Consider the following 17,781-nt stretch of genomic DNA (forward strand, 5'->3'; position numbering starts at 1 on the left):
GGGGAAACACAGGCTTCAGTTTTCTTTACCTTCCTTGTGATACAGGATTTGTTAAGCGTCTCCAGTCATATAGACCCATGAGTATTGCTGGGTTAGTTCCCAAAGTCACTTCTCCTTGGGGCTCCTTCAGCTCTGATTTCCCACAACTCTCCCTAAAGCCCAGGGATTTGAGGGCTTGGACTCTGGAGACCCAACTCTGAAGCTTGGCTCTGCTACTCACCAGCCCTGGGGCCTCAGACTCCTCAAGCTCCAGTGTCTTCATCTCTAAAATGGGAATGACAGTAGGACCTACCTCCCAGGGCAGTGGTAAGACTAAGTGAATCAATCAGACAAAGGAGCCATAGACCACATGTACAGAGTACCCCACAAATACTTATCCCGCCCCACCCTCCAGGCTCAGTCCCCATCTCTGGTAATTTTCCATCCTTACAGTTTCAGCTCAGGGTGTCTGCAAGATTCTGAAACACAGAAAACCAGCCAGCGCACACTGCTATCAAATTATCAGAGCTTGTGTTCTGGACAGAAGGAGAGGACCTCCTCCCACCTTTGTGATTGATACATCTCTCGTAATCCAGCCTGCAATTTACCAAGTGGACTCACTGGGTGTTTTGTTGGACTTGGAGAAATGGGGCTTACTCCTGATCTCCCGCCCAAGCATGTAACGGTTTGCAAAATGCTAGCAAACAAAACAAATAAAACCTATCAAAGCAAGCAAAAGAGGAAACTCTAGAAGGTTTCTGTGCAATCCCAATCCCAATGAGAAGTATGAAGAAAGAGCTCCCCTCCTCTTTAACTACAAGGCAATAAGCATTGCTGCTTCTCTCTCCTGCCTGTGCCAAGTGATGCTCCACCAGCCCTGTGATGGCTAAGGGGAGGACAGTTACACAAACGGTTAGTGGTTAACCCACATGCCAAATTGCACTGGAGCAGTAAGATGTAGAAATACACCATTGTACGTCAAACCATAGCATGGTTTCTTCTAGACACTTGGTTTATTAATCACCTGCAAATTTATTGAAAAAACAAAGCAACCTGGTGCCAATGGCAGGGGATCCAAAGGAAACAGTTCCGCTGGCAACTTGTCTCAGGCAAGCTAACTCCCTATTGCTCTGTGCCTCAGTTTCCCCACCCATGAAATGGGGATCAGGAGATCATAAACGAATAGCTAATAATGAACGGTCATCAAGCTAACTGAAAACAGGGCCCTTATAAAGCCAGGGAACAATGAGCAGCCAGCGTTTTCTGGGAGCAGGGGGCACGGGGAGGTGCATCCCATCCTGCTGGCTGGCTGGCTGGCTGGCTGGCGCAGGGACGGCCCCCCGGGGGAGTTACCTTCACAAACTGCACGTCGCTCAGGATGTGCACTGAGTAGTCAGGAGTGTACAGGTTGTTGCTGCTGACGCACAGCTGGGTGTTGCTGCCCCCAAAGTCACTGCGCTCACGGTTTGGAGACTCGGAGCGGTTCAAGCCGCTGCAGCGAGAAGGGGACCGGTTTACTGCAGATGGTGGGGGAGAGGCCGGGGGACAAAAGGCAAGGACAGGTGGGCAGGGAGGAAAGAGAGGGGAATGGAAAGAGAGAGACGAGGAGAGAGAGAGAGAGAGAGGTGTTTACTGAGGGCCGGCGGGACTTCTGGGCAACGCTAACCCCGGGTGCTAGACCCAGGCCCGCACCCTTCACGGCTGAGGCTCAGAGCTCTGCTCTGCTCAGGCCCCTCCAGCTCCCCATAGTCTGCACCTGGGAGGAGCTGGGCAGAGGCGGTCCACAGCCTCTCTCAGTTCAGCTCTTTGGACTAATGTCAGAGATGAGGACCATGCTGTGGGTGTGGGTATAGCTCCCCTGAGCGAGAGACCCTCTGCCAGGATCTCAACTCCGCTCGCAAGCCTCATTGTTCGGAAAGGCGAACGCCTTAGGTCTGAGGGCACAGACGACTGATCCTTGCGGTGGTGAGCATGTTAGCAGGGATCACTCAGCTCTGCCCTAACACTGGCAGGACCCTGGACAAGCTGAGGCCCACAAACTATATGGGTACTGATTTAAGTCACATGAAGAAACTGTTAAAATTCGTTCCATCCTTGTCCTTGACAATTATACTGGCATAACTTGGAAGGCAAGGTCCAACTCCTTAGAATTTCTGTTAAAGCGGAAAACACGAAACAGGGCTGTATGGGGACAAACAGCCCCTGCCCTAGGGGCTTCCCAGTCCCCTTCCCCCAGGGTGGCTTAGGGGAGGAATTCCAGGGTTGCCCCATCTGAAGTGTGGTCCAGAAGGCAGAACACAGGCTCCGGCCCTGTGAGTTCCTCACCCCACAGAAAGGGCTAGGACTGAGGAGGGCCAAAGTGGGGTCCTCTAAAGTGTGGGTCTAAGGCAGGACTCCATCTAGGCCTACATGGGGGCAGGGGATACTGGAATAATCCACAGGCATCCTAAATGTTCCGAGTCAGGGTTGGTTAGTTTGTTTTCCCATTTTCAAGAACCTTCTAGGGAAACTTCAATTAAGACCATGGCACTTGGTTTCTAAATGGATTATGTGAACTACCTTCCCTGGATCAATAGAAGAGAGGTTCTTCAGGTGACCCGAGCTTGATCTCAAGCACAGAATCAACCCAAGGGAGAGTGCCATCCCATGTTTCCTTCCCCAGAGGGGGAGGGGCGTGCTGCGAGCCTCTCGGAACACAGACTGAGTTCAGGGGCTCCAGTGCCCAGTCTGGCTCCTCAGAAATTCCGCTCCTGTGCTCTCAGAGGAGAACCGCGGGAACTCAATCCTGTCTCAGGAGATAACGGTGCCATCAGTCAAGATAATTGATTAGCATCTATTTGGAGTGAGTCCTTGAGGGTTGATGGTGTGTTTAGCTGCAAGCTGTTACCATTGTCTGGCAAACCAGGTAGCAGAAAGGGTAAAATAACAACAGGCAGCATCATTTTTCTCTTTAGAACCATAACAATCGCTGCCTTGATAGGATTATAGAATTAAGGATTCTAATTCCAGTGTCCTCATCTCATGAAGTACCCTTCAAATATACTCCATTACTTATGCCGGAAACCTGGGGGGGGGTGCCCCCAGACCCTTGCCGCTCCCCCAACCCCATACCAGGCCCTCTCACCTCCACTTTGGACATAAGCCTGTTGGTCTCTATCTCTGTACCCCCTCAAGTCCCAATTCCCTGGACCCCTAAACTCCTTGCTTTCTCCCCAAAAGTCCCCCATGACCTGACTCCTGCTTTCCTGTCTGGTCTCATCTTGAGGACTTTCTTCCCCTCCCCTGCTTGCTCTGCTGCCCTCAATCATGCAAGTGTTCCCCCACTACTTCAGAAGATGCCATTTCTCCTGCCCACCTCCGTCCACCACCCCAGCTAGGATCTCAGTCATCAGGTCTCAGCTGAAGCTGAAAGCTACCCTCTCTGAAGACTTTGGCTGTCCTAAGATTTCCCTGTTTTCTTCTATCACTGTCCCTTGTTCATTCCTTCAATGTACTTTTCACAAGTTTTAATTCATTATGTGTTCGTACTTGTGACATCTACTCAATTCAATGCTAAATTCCACGAGGACAGAGGTTTTGTGTTTTCTGGTCATTGTGGTCCACTCAGTATCTAGCACTATGCCTGGCCTAGAGTAGGTGCTCAATAAAAATGTAGAGAATGAATGAATCAAAACCTAAGCATCCCTTAAAGAGTTTTAATGTAGAACCTACATTTTGTTTAAAAAAAGATTTCAGAGCTCTCAAAGCATCCTGGATGGGAAGGTCTTGCCTTTGCAACTTACAATCATCCTGGGGAAGCTGACTTCTCCAAGAAACTAAGGGTAGAGAGAAGGACACTCCAACATTGTGGCTGGACAGAGTCAGAGTGTGCAGTGAGAATCAAGGGCACCAAGAGGCCTCGGGCTTTGGTTCAGTAACTTGAGGAGAGGCCACAGGGAAAACCAGGACTTTGTTTACCCAAAGCACGTGAAACTGGGGATCCTGGCCTCAGGTCTCTAGGGCCCTACTTCTCCACTGGGAGATGGAGGGCCAGACCCTCTTCCACAGTGACCAAGGACTGAAGCCAGTGACGGTGCCATGGAGAACAGAGTGAAGCACCCAGGAGACTGTAAATGGCAGCAGTACTGGGCAGAAGAACACGCGTTTCATTTCTGGTTCTGGTCCCTTGAAAACAAGCTGGTGCATTCTTGGCTTGGCTAGACCCTTTGTGGTCTTCTGAGCTGGTGGCTGCCAAGTAAATCAATGGCACTTCCTCAGGGTAACTGCTGTGGAAAAGGGGGCAGGCAGTTCTGCTGGAGGGTGACTTCTTTGTCATGTGAGTGGAATCTGGAACACCATACCCTGACCTGGTGGGTCTTGTCCTCAGCGCAGTTTGGAACCAGCGAAGGGAGTATAAGTAGGGCCTGGGAAATAACCATCTCTCCCCGACAAACCTCCAGGATTTTACCTGGTGGGACACGTGCTACATATACCCCATGTGTCCTGTTCTACCTTGTCATCCCTTATACCACAATCCCAGGCATATGCCAGGAGGATGGCAGAGAGACAAGGCTCTCTTATCAACTAGACCACTTCTAGCCATAGAAGGCTCTGCCTGAATCACTTCCACACTCTGTTGGAAACAGAGGCCACAAACGCCTCCCCATCCCACCCAGACCTCTGGTCCTCGCTGGCATGCCACTCTGCTGTCACTCCTAGGACCACACGTCAAATGCAAGTGACATCACTGTCGTGCTAGGGGGAGAAGTATTGTGGTGTTCTGTTTTTTCAAGTAAGAACAAAGCTATTGAAGGTTTATTCAGAATCCCAAAGGATTCCCAACACCAAAAGATACAACTGTCTTATAAAGGTCGGGCCTATAAAAGCAATTTTTAAAAGAAAAAAAAAAAAAAAGCCTCACTTCACAACAAAGGAAGTCCCAGCTCATGTGAGTGTTGTGCAACATCAATGTTTTCATATCCCAGAGCCTGAAATTCCTCAATAGGTAGGATGCTGATGACTCGGCGTTTTGGTAATTGCGCACATACACTCAGAGGTTTTTGAGCAAGGGAAATGGAAATGCTTTTAATAAAAAAAAAGAGAAGAAATCAGTAACAGACGAGTGTCCTAGCAGCATGGCAAACGAGTTCAAGTTGTATAATTCCCCTTGGCATTTCCTAAGAGCAGAGGCCCAGGCTGGGGGGTGTGAAGTGAAGAGGAAAATGTGAAACTACAGTCAAAGAGGTATAAGAGGGGACAGATCAAACAGTGATCAAACTGACCACAGAATTCCTCACCAGGAGGTAGGCCACGCCATGGACATATACCTTTGTCCGCTCTTCCTTACATCGCACCCTCAAGCTAGCCCTGGAGACTGGGTGGTGGGAAGCAGGCTTTTCCTCTCTAGACTCCAAGGTGCTGTGGAGAAGCGTGATAGACCCCATTCCTGCAGCCTCTGCGTAGTCAGGCTGCAAGGGATATCTGTCCTAGACGGCAAGTTGGAGATACTGAGATTGGGCGGAGAAGACCCTGGGGTATGATTGGGTGTGGGGTGGGAGAGGGGGTGGAAGAGGATTTGACACTCTAACTGGGGCTGAATGGAATCTTCTGTGCACTGATAGGTGTGGGGCTCCCTGAACCTACACACAGCTCTGAGATGCTTGCCTCACTCATGACACCTGTACCTAGAGCAGAACCCATGATACAGGAGAATGCCCCACTTCCTGTTTCAGTCTGGGGATTTGAGGGGAAAGTAGGGTTCAGCAGCTGCCTGCTTCTATCTTTCAGAGCATCAGTGAGGGACAAGAGGGATCAGCCCTCTCTCGTCATAGTCACTGTGTCATGGGCCACCTGTGTTCTCCAAACTAGATGGGGGAGCTTAATTACATAGGCCTATATGAATACAAACTAGGATTATTAAAATTCATCATTCTGGGGTAATATTCAACATCAGACAACCAAATGCCAAAAGCTCTCTGTCAAAGCTACAATGTGAACTCTGCAAATCAGCCCAAGTTAGGAGCCCAGATGAACTCGCTCACATTACAGGGAGCTTTAATGGTTCCCAAATGTTTATGACACACAAGCCAACCCAAAGGAGTATTGCCACTTACCACATTTCACAAAGTAAAAGGATTATTTTTAGAGACTCCCTCTATATCCTGGGAGGAAACGGTCCCCATTGATCTCAAAGCACATTACAGATGTCACTTGAACACTGAAAAAGAATCACTGCTCCTGACCTCTTTCCTGCCTCTGTGCTTTTGTGGATTTGGAAGGATTGTCTTGGGGAACTTGAAATCATCTCCACTGGGAAAAGAAAAAAGGAATGAATCTGGGGAGAGGGGATGATAACTGCAGTGGAGCTGAGAACTCTCAGTGGGTTGATCAGAAGTCTACTTTTTAAATGAAAGTACCTGCAAAGCTGGCTAATTACATCATACCCTGGAAGCAATGCAATGCACAAAACCACTCCTCTCTCCTTATTTCAAACTAAAGCTCAAATAGAAGGAAACTGCCTATGTATGGATAATGGTGGCAATCTTTGGTTCAGGGACCGCTGGCCTCAATCCACAGTGAGCACCATAATTCATTATCATGACTGCTTTCAAAATGCTAGTAAGTCACAGTCCTCTAGGGGGCACAAAATGCTCATGTTCAGAGGGGTAGCCAAGTCCAGGACAATAGAAGCAGGACCTAAGAAACTCAGATTCCATACATCACCCAGTGCTCATCAAGACAAGGGCACTCCTTAATCCCCATCACCTATTTTACTCGTCTCCCCATCCCTTCCCCTCTGGGAACCATCAGTTTGAGTCTGTTTCCTGGTTTGTCTCTCTTTCTTTTTCCTTTGCTCATTTGTTCTGTTTATAAAATGCCACGGGTCACTATATTGTACACCTGAAACTAAAAGAACATTGTATGTTAACTATACTGGAATTTAAAACAACCAAAGAATTTTGCAATGTATACAATATATATGTATCAAATTATCACATACATCTTAAATTTACAGTTATATGTCAATTATGTCTCAATAAAACTGGAAACTTTGTTTTGAGTATAGCTGACATACAGTGTACACTGGTTTCAGCTGTACCACTTAGTGATTTGACAAGCTACCTTCTATCCCATTACATCGCTATCAGTGTCACTGACTATTCCTTTTGCTTTGCTTTTTATTACTGTGACTTATTCATTTCAAGTGAAAACTTTTTGTTAAAAATAAAAAAGAATTGGAGAAATTAGAAAAAAAATAACAGTAAAAAAGAGAGAGATTTGGATTCCAATCTTCATCCTTTGCCTTCTCACTACACAGGTGATACTGCTGGATGGCTCGATGTTTTCAGAGGCTGTTTCCCTACTTATTGTTTTGCAATGTTAATTCCTTCCCATCTCCTGAGGTTATTGTGGGGATCAAATAAAATGACGGAGTTCTTTTTAAGCATAAAGGCCCTATTAATTTCCAGGATTTCTCTCTCCTCTGTGTAAGATGGGGGCAAGATGTAATATATGCAAATAATTGTATTTGGATCATAAATCAAGTATGGGGCCAGACAAAAGGAGACCAAGTGAAAGGAGGTGGGAAGGAGAGAGTCAAAGGAGAAGAAAGGCATCCACGCCCTTTCTTTTTTCCTGCTTTGTTTGTCACTGCTCCACTCTGCAGAGATAAACCAAGGGTGGGAAGAAGCTGGTCTTGCTCTCTCAGCTTTGTGGCTCACTTATTTCTTGTTGGGTTGAAGACCCAGGCATGGAAAAGGAGGGGAAGATGGCACGAGTTCTCAGGAGCAGCTGCCACCCACCAGGGTTGGATCAGAAGTTATAGCACCTCCTGGTGGGGGTGGAGCTGGGGGTGTCCCACTGCAGGAACAAGTCACCTTCATCTTGGTCTGATGCTGGGTTACCATCAAGTTTTTCATAGTAAATATCAATGAACTAGAATTAACCTTCCCTTAACAAAATTACAGAGAACTGGCTTGTCTGGTTAACTGAGGGTAATTCAAAAGGAAATTACACCCCTGCTTTGATGCTTCTGATAGAGTATCTCTTAAAAATGTAAGCCTTGCCTTTCGGCGGAAGCTTCATAACATACTCTTCCTTCATCAAGGAAGGACCTTCATTGAAGTTCCATGATGTGGTCACTTCTCATTTTGCTGACAGGCAGGAGTAGACCAGTTAGCTGGTAGAAGGCACCAGCTTGGCACCCCACATGGACCATGCTGGTCAGTAGTCATCATGAAGGCATGAGCTCTCACAAAGCAAGAAAGATTTTATTTCTTGGTAGAAAATCATTAAATGAGAGAGAAAACATTGATGATATTTGAGAAGGTGATTAACTTGTCTTGTACAGATAAACATGGGAACCAGATGGTTTTTGATGGGAAAAATGTGATTTGGAAGAAACAAGAGTCAACATAAATTCTTCTGAAGCTGCAAACTTGGGGGTTTGAGGTCTCAGGACACAGCCTTTTTGAAAGTTGAGGGTCTACTGTACAGATAGCAAAACATAACTGGATTCTTGCTGGCTGAGGTTATGGTGGGGCCTCAGAATCCTATTGTGGCACTGGGATAGGAAGACCGATGTGGGGTGGGGGTACAGGGAATTGGACGTGTTTTTACATTCTAACTTCAGGGAGGTTTAAGACAGAAATTCTTGGTTTGCTCATTACTTGTTTCATGAGCCTGAGAGAGCATCCTCTAGACATGAAAACAATACAAACACTTCATCAATTATTTAGACTGATTACATTCTCCTCAACCCTTGGGTTACTCATTAGTTCTATGAGGAGCTGCCTGACCCAGTTAAAAAGAAACCCAGCAACTTTTATATAATTAACAACAGAGGTTAAACCTAATGAAAAGTTGTTTTGAAATTCTTACACGTATTCTTTGTATGAGTAAGGCCAGAGAGAACATGGTCACCAGAGAGCAACATTACAGGGGAAGATGAGGCTGGGTTAGTTAGTGGTCAGCTAAAGGCAGAGTCCACAGAGAATGAATGGTCGAGGGAAAATAGGTAGCAGTAAGGGATGGTACTCTGTTGTTTGTTTCTAGTCCTCTCCTGCTGCACTCCTCATCTCTCCATTCTGCATCGAAACAAATGATGAGGAAGAACTCACACCAGCCCTCACTCTATCATTTCTCCCTGTACCTACACAGAGACTTCCCGGGAGCTAAATTCACAAGTGACACCACTGACTCAGCAACACCTGGGCCGTGTGTGCCAGGGAGTGTCATCTGTGCGATGGGCTATGCCTTAGTCCTGGCAGTGCCTGTGGGAGACACTAGTTCCCTCGCAGGACAGCGACAGAGACCAGTGGCCTCTTGCACACCCCACTGACTCTACGGAGACCCGACACATCCACGTATGTTTACCTGGGGAGCCCGCCAGAGAGTCCCCTCTGCTGAAGGCGAAGGTACGGGACACAGAGACGGGCACTAAAGAGTCAAGGGCCAAGGATTTGTGAGTTGCGAAAGGGAAGATAAACAGAAAAGGAGAAAGACAAAAGAGCAAAGTGTGTGAGTCAGTCTGTTCTTGAGTCTTCACAACATCACATTTCTCTGCAAAAGGGAATCTTGCCTCTGAGAACAGGGAAATTGCAAATCCTCTCACAAAGTCACCCTCCAGAAACCCAAACGTAAAACAGACTTGGCTGAAAGTCTTTCCGGAAAGATGTGCAGTAATCTTAGAGGGGATTCGACCTGCCGATGACAAGAGCGGGCAGGGGCCCTTGCGGGGTGGGGACGTGTGTCTACAGCATTCTCGGTGAGCCCAAACAAGCTAGATGTCCCGCACCGCCTCGCCCCCCGCTCTCCCCACACCCCCGGGCTCTGTGCGCCTGCGCCGCGGCTCCAAGCAGAGCGCATGCTCCGGCCAGCGGCGGCCGGAAGAAGCCTGCCTCAGCCTCCCAGCAGCTCCTCGGTGCTCACAGTGCTGGGCGCCAACTGTGCATTGCGGAATCAAGCGGTGTTTCTGTCTGGGAATCTGTCTTCCTCTCTCTTATCCAGCTGTTCAGGGAGCCCCTTCCTTGGGGACTAAATGAAGTCAATCTGTAGAGGACAGCGCACCGAAACCGGCAACTGTGGTCTTACCTGCCGTGCCAGGTAATTGTACTGAGTTCATACGCACAGGGTAGCGGGGGAGATTTATACCTACCTGACTGATAATCATTCGGTCTGACACCAGATGTCAAAGAATATTGGAATGGGCTCCTAATGTGAGACGTACCGGGATAAGAAACCCCACAGTCTCAAGAAGCATCCTAGAGTTTCTTGGACTTGCAAATGAAATGTATACCCCACCAAAAAGGGAGAAGACACCCTCTCTCTGCTTGCATTGCCCCGTGGGCATCTGTTCCTTGTACCCTGAGCTCAAGCCTGGTTCCTTCAGAGTTCCCAGGCTCACTGTGATCCTCCTAGAGTCCCTGGCAATCAGATCCAAGAGAGAGGAGACAGTGCTGGCTGTGTTTCCCTTTACCCTGCACTGGAAAACCAGGGTGACTTACTCATAACCTCAAATTCAACTTTGAGGCTAGGTTACAGGGCCAGTGTTCTGACGAACCTCTCATCCCATTTAAAAGGCTAATAAAGCTATAGGCTGGCTTCCAGGACAAGGGTAGTTGGCCAGACCCAGACCCTATAAGAATTCACTCCCTTATGCTCTCCTTTGACTGCAGGCTGAGGTTCGCTGCTGTTGAGTGATGCTGGGCAGCTAGACCCCGGGGTGGGGGTGCACCTAGGCATAACTGTGAGGTGTGGCAGCCTTGGCCCATATTTCGCACTGTACTTTGCTAAGTGGGGAGCGCTTGCGGGGGATGATGGAAAATGTCTCCACACCCCTACTGGTTAATTCGATTTCTTTCTCCTTCTGAAGAGGGAAAAGTTTAATGCTCCTTTTTAGTTAACCAGTTTTGAAGAAGAGATCAGTGTTACAAGTTTATGCCTGTCTCACTGATAAAATGGAAGGAGATATGGATAGAAAGAACTAGAGACAGGAAAGAAGGAAAGAAGGGAGGAAACCAGGTAACAGCTTCCCAAGATTTTTAAAATAATTTTCTTTTCAAAGAAAAAAGATCATCCATATTAGGTGGGCTGGGGAGTCTCATGTAGCTCTTTGTCCCCCTGTCTTTTGGTCTTCTGAAAGAGCCAGAACAGGGCCGAATGTCTAGGTAACATTTAGAATCCTAGGAATTACCCCACCCTAAGCAATCCCGAATGTGATGGATGGAAATTCCTTTAGAGAACCAAGATTTCCCTGGTCCTGTAGCTCATCCCTCTCCCATTCAGAGTTCTTGTTCTAAGACGATGATGCTTCCTTCCTCAACCTTGCTTGAGATCTGTTGGCTTATATAAGTGTCATATGTACCAGGGCTTTACTTTTATCGATCTTCAGTTCATGTTGCGCCATGCCTTGGGTATGGACAGGTACTTCAACTTCATTTCAGCCTTCTGCTCGGCTAAGGTATAAATTACACTGTAAACCATTCCACTGTTTCTACATGGAAATTACATTCTGGAACGTGATGGGTCTCAAATCTATTTCTTTGTGCTGTGTGAACTAGCCAGGACATGGGAATGCAACTGCGTGGTCATCCACTTGCTGGGTAATTGGGAGCAAGTCAATTCTTTAATTTCTCTGTTAAAATGGTATCTACCTTTCCTGTGCTAGGGATTGTGAGATCAAGCTTTGGGATCCTCTGGTAAATCCCAATAGAAAGCCCTCCATAGAAATCTTCTTTATGATGAGAGAAAACACCCCATTTGGCATGAAAATAGCCACCGCTGTAAACATAAACAGCTGAAAGCAACGCAAAATTCAGACCCGTGAACCAAAAAGAAATCTAGAGAAGTAATTCGTTCTGGATCATGCTTACATCCCAATAAACACCATCCCTTCTAAGCACAAGTACAATATCCCCACACAGGAAACAGCAAGAAGGTAGAGCACAGAAGGGGCAGAACAAACCAGCCATGAGCCCTGTGGCAGCCGCCAGCACCAGCATGCACAGCCAACTGGCAGCCAGCTCTCCATCAGCTGAGGCGTGTGACGAGGAAAGAGAAGCAGGTAAGCAACATACCGTGGCAGCCTGGGACTCACATCCTAAGACCTTGTGGGCATTTCCTACGGTATGGTAATGTAATACAGTAATGACAGACCTATGTCAGGTAAAGTAAGGCCAGGGGGTGAATTATAGCCTAGTGGAGAAGGAAAGGCTGAACTTGCACCAGAGCACCCAATCACCAGCCTGCATTCCCCAGCAGGTGACAGTAAATGGGGTCCCCTTCCCTCGAAACTTCCCTCCCTGTCATTCGTCACTTGCACATGAGCAGAGAAGCAGCAGGAAACATTCCAAACACAGAAACGAGGCGCCTGTGGTCTGTAGGTACCTGGCAGGAGGCAGTGTTCCTGGCAGAGCATTACAAAGAGGCTGCCAGCATTTGGGTTAGCCCCAGCCCAGCCTCAAAGTGCTCGGTCCAGGTCCCCAGAGTGGGCTGAGACAAAACTACGATGGGGACAGGTGGGAGAGAGGTTTGAGAGATACATACGAAAGATTGAGGATCCAGCCAGGCTTCCAACCTTCCGTACATCATTATCTAAGGACAGAAGGATGCAGTTGAGAACACACACCTCCTTATGGGAATGCCCTCTCCTCCACCCCACCCGCAGCACCAACGAACTCTGCAAAAACCAGGCAATCAAATGGAAGTGTAAAAAGCAAAATAAACTTGTCTTTTCATACAGAAAATACCACTATCCACTCCTGACACTTGATAACACTGCAGTTTACCCTGGACTTCCATGAAGAGACTCTCTGATTAAGAAAGGACTCTCACACCCATTTTATGAAGGAGGAAACTAAAGTCTAGGGAGTTAAGTGGCTTGTATAGAGAATCCCTAAGAGGAGTCAGGACTTGAACCCAGATGTTCTCTTCCACCATATCCCACTGCTTCCCCAAGAAGCTCTGGCTTGGGGCCTGGAATACCTGAGCAAGCAGTGGTCATGATGGCTGGGACTCCATAGTAGGTGAAAGCTCCATTCTCGAAGCGAAGGCCTTCCTTGCCAACCTCCACTTCCACTTTACCCTGGGGAAAGAAGGAAGTGTATAAGGGCGTGTGTGAGCACTTCCAGTGCTATTATTGACTATAACCCCAAGCACTTCTGTATGGTAACAAACAGGTGGACTTAAGTTCTTATCACAGGGAAATGTGAAGTCTATCTAGATCCATTTCAAAAATAGAACCTCTGACTTCAGCAGTACGTTAATTGCTTCGTTCATAGAGGAGTGTCCCGTCCTGGCTAACCAACTCTCTTTGCATCCTCTAATGGCACTTCCATGATGAATGTCCTGGCCCCAGCTAGCCCCTGGCCCCATAAACTGCCCCACCGGTTGAGAGAAAATCTGATTCTGTGCAGAGCTTGTATATTTCATTGCCCATACTGCTTTTATCCCCAGCTTCCAGGTGAACCAATTTGAGGCTCAGAGGGTCACATACCTTGGTAAAGGTTAGTTAGAATGTGGCAACACTGGCATTGCTGAACCTACACTCTTGCCACTACCTTTCAGTCCCTCCAACTTTTATTTGAAAATGGTTACGTTTACATGAAGCGTTAGATAGTAGGTTATATGAGTTCATGACATTATATAAACAATGGGATAGGACTCTTGTTGATTTTCAGCAGTTAAGACTGTGACTCCATTTTGGAGAAAGGAGGCTCTGTGTTAGGATGGGTATGAGGCCCATTACAGGGTCAGAGCAGACAGGCTGTAGGTGGACAGTAAGCACAAAGAGGCCACTTCTAAGGTCACTGAGCTTAATTAAGATTTTAAGGCAGTCACTGTATTTAGGGTTTGTAAGATTCTATTGAGAAGAGATGGGCAATAGTGACAGAGCTAATGGTAGAGCCAGGCCAGGGAGCCAGCAGCATCACAAGCTAGAACCACATGTCACGTGTATTTACGACAGTCCTATCCAGGCACCCAGGGCAGAAGGCGCCGGGACTTATGTGAGCACCGGGAAGATGCTACACCTCTTTCATTCAGTCATTTGTTCCCTCCCTGGTCCTCTTAAGGAGGAGAAGATTCGAGAGGCTGCAAAGGCTGAAATGTGGCAGTGAGAGTGGATGTGTTCCACGCACCCCCAGAGCAAGGAGAAGGTGGGAGTCAGATATGGTGAGACGCCAGCATGACAGACACGAGACAGGCCTGCAAGTTGGGAGGCAGTGGACTGTCGCATTCCTGGGCAAGTCTGAGCAGACAAGGGGGCTTTGGGATTCTGCAGGATGACAGTTTTGGAAGTGTAGTCTCAGAACCCCTCTGCTGGAGAAGTCCCCACCCCACCGCACCATAAACACTGCTGACCGGTCAGACTAACTGCCATCAAGATCCCACCACTCTCGGGACAGTGGCCAGTCACACCTGGCCCTTCTGCGGGTCATGAACAAACGCCCACCCCACCTGGCCCTGCCCTGAGGTAGCACGCTGAGGCTTCGAACCTGGCTGAGGAGGCCCAGCCCTTCCTCTCTATCTAGCCTGGAGATGCCCTCGTCCTGCCCTTGGAGGGTCTCTAACTCTCCCACTCACCTGCAGAAGCAGCACGAAGTAGTCCACAGGGCGGTTGCGCTGGTAGAGGTAGTGTTCTGGGGCTTTCTTGTTTTTCTCATCAAACTTCAGCTCCTGGATCACATTGGGATGTTTGAGGAGCCGGAGCAGGATCTTCTCCGAAAGGTACAGAGATTTAAAGGGCTCCACTTCTAGGGAAGATAGGGAAGCAGAACGGATTAGCAGCTGGGGAGACAGGATGGGCAAACCAGGCACGTGTGTACAGCCACCTCGATTCATGCTCTGGGGGACCGAGCCGGCAGGGCTCTTGTGAGTCTCAGGTGGAGTGGGGGTTGGGGGGTTGTGCACCTCAGCTTCTCCCCATGCCCTCTGGGGATATGTGTCCCTGTGGTGGCACCCTGGAGATAACAGGTCACCATTTTGGAAATGTCACTTTTGCTATTAATTTTCTTCTTGATGTTATTTAAAGTTGAGTGTGACCTTAAGAAAGAAGGCAGTTTTGCCACTTGCAACAACATGGATGAACCTGGAGAACATTATGTTAAATGAAATAAGCCAGACACATAAGGACAAATATGTATGATACCACCTATATGATGAATCTAAAATAGTCACGTTGGGGGTGCCTCAGTGGCTCAGATGGTGGGTATCCGACTCTTGATTTTGGCTCAGGTCATGATCTCAGGGTTGTGAGACTGAACTCCTCATTGGGCTCTATGATGGGCCTGGAGCCTCCTTAAGATTCTCTTTCCCTCTCCTTCTGCCCCTCCCCCACCCTTGTGCTCACTCTCTCAAAAAAAATTTTTTTTTAAAAGATTTATCTATTTATTTATTTATTTGACACAGAGAGAAAGAGCACAAGCAGGGGAGCACCAGGCAGAGGGATGAGGGAGAAGCAGGATCCCTGCTGAGCAGGGAGCCCGATGCGGGACTCAATCCTAGGACCCCAGGATCATGACCTGAGACGTTCAACCAAGTGAGCCACCCAGGTGTCCCTCTCTCAAAAAAATTTTTAAAAGTAATGAAACAAATCAGTCAAACTCAGAGAAGCAGAGAGTAGCACCCCAGTTAGCCAGGGCTAGTGGGAGGGGGACATGGGTGAGGTACTGGTCAAAGAGGGCAAAGTTTCAGTTATGCAGGATCAGTAAGTCCTGGAGATCTCCTGCATAGCTTAGTGCCTGTAATTAGCAACAGTGTATCGTATATGCAAAATTTTGCTAAGATGGTAGATCTTATGTTAACATAGGAAAAACAGTAATAAAGAAAGAGGGTGGGAGGAAACTCTTAGAGGTGATGGATATGCTTATGGCAGCTTAGCTCCAAACTCCTCAAGTCATATATGTTAAATACATACCGCTTTTCGTATGTCAATCTTACCTCAATGAAATGGTTCAAGAAGAAAAAAAGCAACGGTAAGAGGAGCACGGATAAGCAAGCCATGTGAAAAACAAAGGCTTTATTGCTATCATCAAATGAAACACAGAGAATTTAATCTTATTGGTATGACATGTATCTGTTGAATGAAATGAAATTCCAAGTTAATACAGAGTTAATTACTTAAGTGATACGTTCCCCAAAATGTGAAGTCTTGTGATATCACATTTTTATATTAACAGATATTATTTATGTTATGTCATGTTATGAACAGACATGGCTGTTTTGCTGTGACAGGCAGCCAGTAGTTAAATCTGTAATTCGGACTAGAAAACATGTTGAAAACTACTTTCAAGAAGCTCCAATTTAGGGGTGCCTAGGTGGCCCAGTGGGTTAAGCCTCTGCCTTTGGTTCAGGTCATGATCTCAGGGTCCTGGGATTGAGCCCCACATCAGGCTCTCTGCTCAGCGGGGAGCCTGCTTCCCCCTCTCTCTGCTTGCCTCTCTGCCAACTTGTGATCTCTCTCTTCTGTCAAATAAATAAATAAAATCTTAGAAAAAAAAGAAACTCCAATTTAAAATTTTCTACTTCTTAGCACCTTGAACAGTCCTAGCACTCCTAACACACTCAATAAATAGATGTTGGACTAACTGACAATTGAACTTAGTCATGGCTGTTATTGTTCCAAGTCAGCACCTTAATTGAGCCTGGGTGAGAAGACTAGAAAGTTCAAAGACAAATAGTACCTTCTTTGTAAGAAGGGGAAGTTTGTATTTGGATCTTCATTTTTTTTTTTTCCCTAAAGATTCCAAGATTCACAATTGACTTCCGTATTTTAAGAACTTGTGTAGCTGGGGTGCCTGGGTGGCTCAGTGGGTAAGCCTCTGCCTTTGGCTCAGGTCATGATCTCAGGGTCCTGGGATTGAGCCCCGCATCAGGCTCTCTGCTCTGCAGGGAGCCTGCTTCCCCCTCTCTCTCTGCCTGCTTCTCTGCCTACTTATGATCTCGCTCTCTGTCAAATAAATAACTAAAAAATCTTAAATAATAAAAGAAAAGAAAAGTCACTTTTTGGGGCACCTAGGTGGCTCAGTGGGTAAAAGCCTCTGCCTTCGGCTCAGGTCATGATCCCAGGGTCCTGGGATCGAGCCCCACATTGGCCTTTGCTCATTGGGGAGGCTGCTTCCCCTCTCTCTGCCTGCCTCTCTGCCTACTTGTGATCTCTTTCTCTGTCAAATAAATAAATAAAATCTTTAAAAAAAAAAAAAAAAGCTTGTGTAGCTCACAAGCCTCTCTGGTCCAGGGAGGGTACCAACCCCAGGCCTCCTTGCTGGGTAGGACAAGGCCTTTTCTTCCTCAGCAAATCCTCGGGGGGCACCCCAGCTCCAACAAGATGGAGCTCGGCCTCAGGCTCCTGCCAGAAAGCAAGGGGAGGAAGGGAAGAGAGCAGCAGTGGTTTCTTTAGCTCTTTCCTTGAGTAGAAGAGAGGAAAGCAGAGCTGAGTTGTACTCACTTCAGTCCTAGAAGATCAGGCCTGGGGCTGAACAGGACAGTATGTGGCCTCCTGCGGCCCAACCTACGGCATCCCCTCTCCCTGGAACAGTGGTTCTCCATCTCTGCTGTGCACTGGAATTAGGTTGCGAGGTACTAATGTGATTGGTGTGTGGGTTTCACCTTCCAGATTCTGCTTTCCTTGTCTGGGGAGGAGACGCAGGTGGGGGGTGGGGGGCAGAGTCATACCTGTGGCCATGAAGCGGTGTGTGGCCAGCAGAAGCTGGGGAGAGATCTTCACCCTCATCTCCGAGTCAGAAAGCTTGAATAGGGAGAAGTCGTGCCGCTTCCTCTCCCGGTGTGGGACCCTCTGCTTTTTCCGGTTGTCAGCTGCAGGGT

General features: G+C 47.7%; 1 protein-coding gene across 2 annotated transcripts in view; it reads right to left on the reverse strand.

Moving 5' to 3' along the window:
- Positions 1–17,781, reverse strand: part of CNNM1 (cyclin and CBS domain divalent metal cation transport mediator 1) — a gene marked incomplete at both ends in the record, with an annotated part of 56,136 nt that overhangs the window by 10,393 nt on the left and 27,962 nt on the right. Inside the window, 6 exons of one of the 2 annotated variants that reach the window (XM_080823035.1) lie at positions 1,333–1,496; positions 9,334–9,396; positions 12,505–12,552; positions 12,943–13,042; positions 14,542–14,711; positions 17,632–17,772. In XM_080823035.1, coding sequence (XP_080679161.1) covers positions 1,333–1,496; positions 9,334–9,396; positions 12,505–12,552; positions 12,943–13,042; positions 14,542–14,711; positions 17,632–17,772 — 686 coding nt within the window. The remainder of the gene's footprint in view (positions 1–1,332; positions 1,497–9,333; positions 9,397–12,504; positions 12,553–12,942; positions 13,043–14,541; positions 14,712–17,631; positions 17,773–17,781) is intronic. The other variant, XM_080823036.1, reaches the window with a different exon arrangement.

The sequence above is a fragment of the Martes martes genome (assembly GCF_963455335.1).
Source record: "Martes martes genome assembly, chromosome: 14".
NCBI classification, from domain to species: domain Eukaryota; kingdom Metazoa; phylum Chordata; class Mammalia; order Carnivora; family Mustelidae; genus Martes; species Martes martes.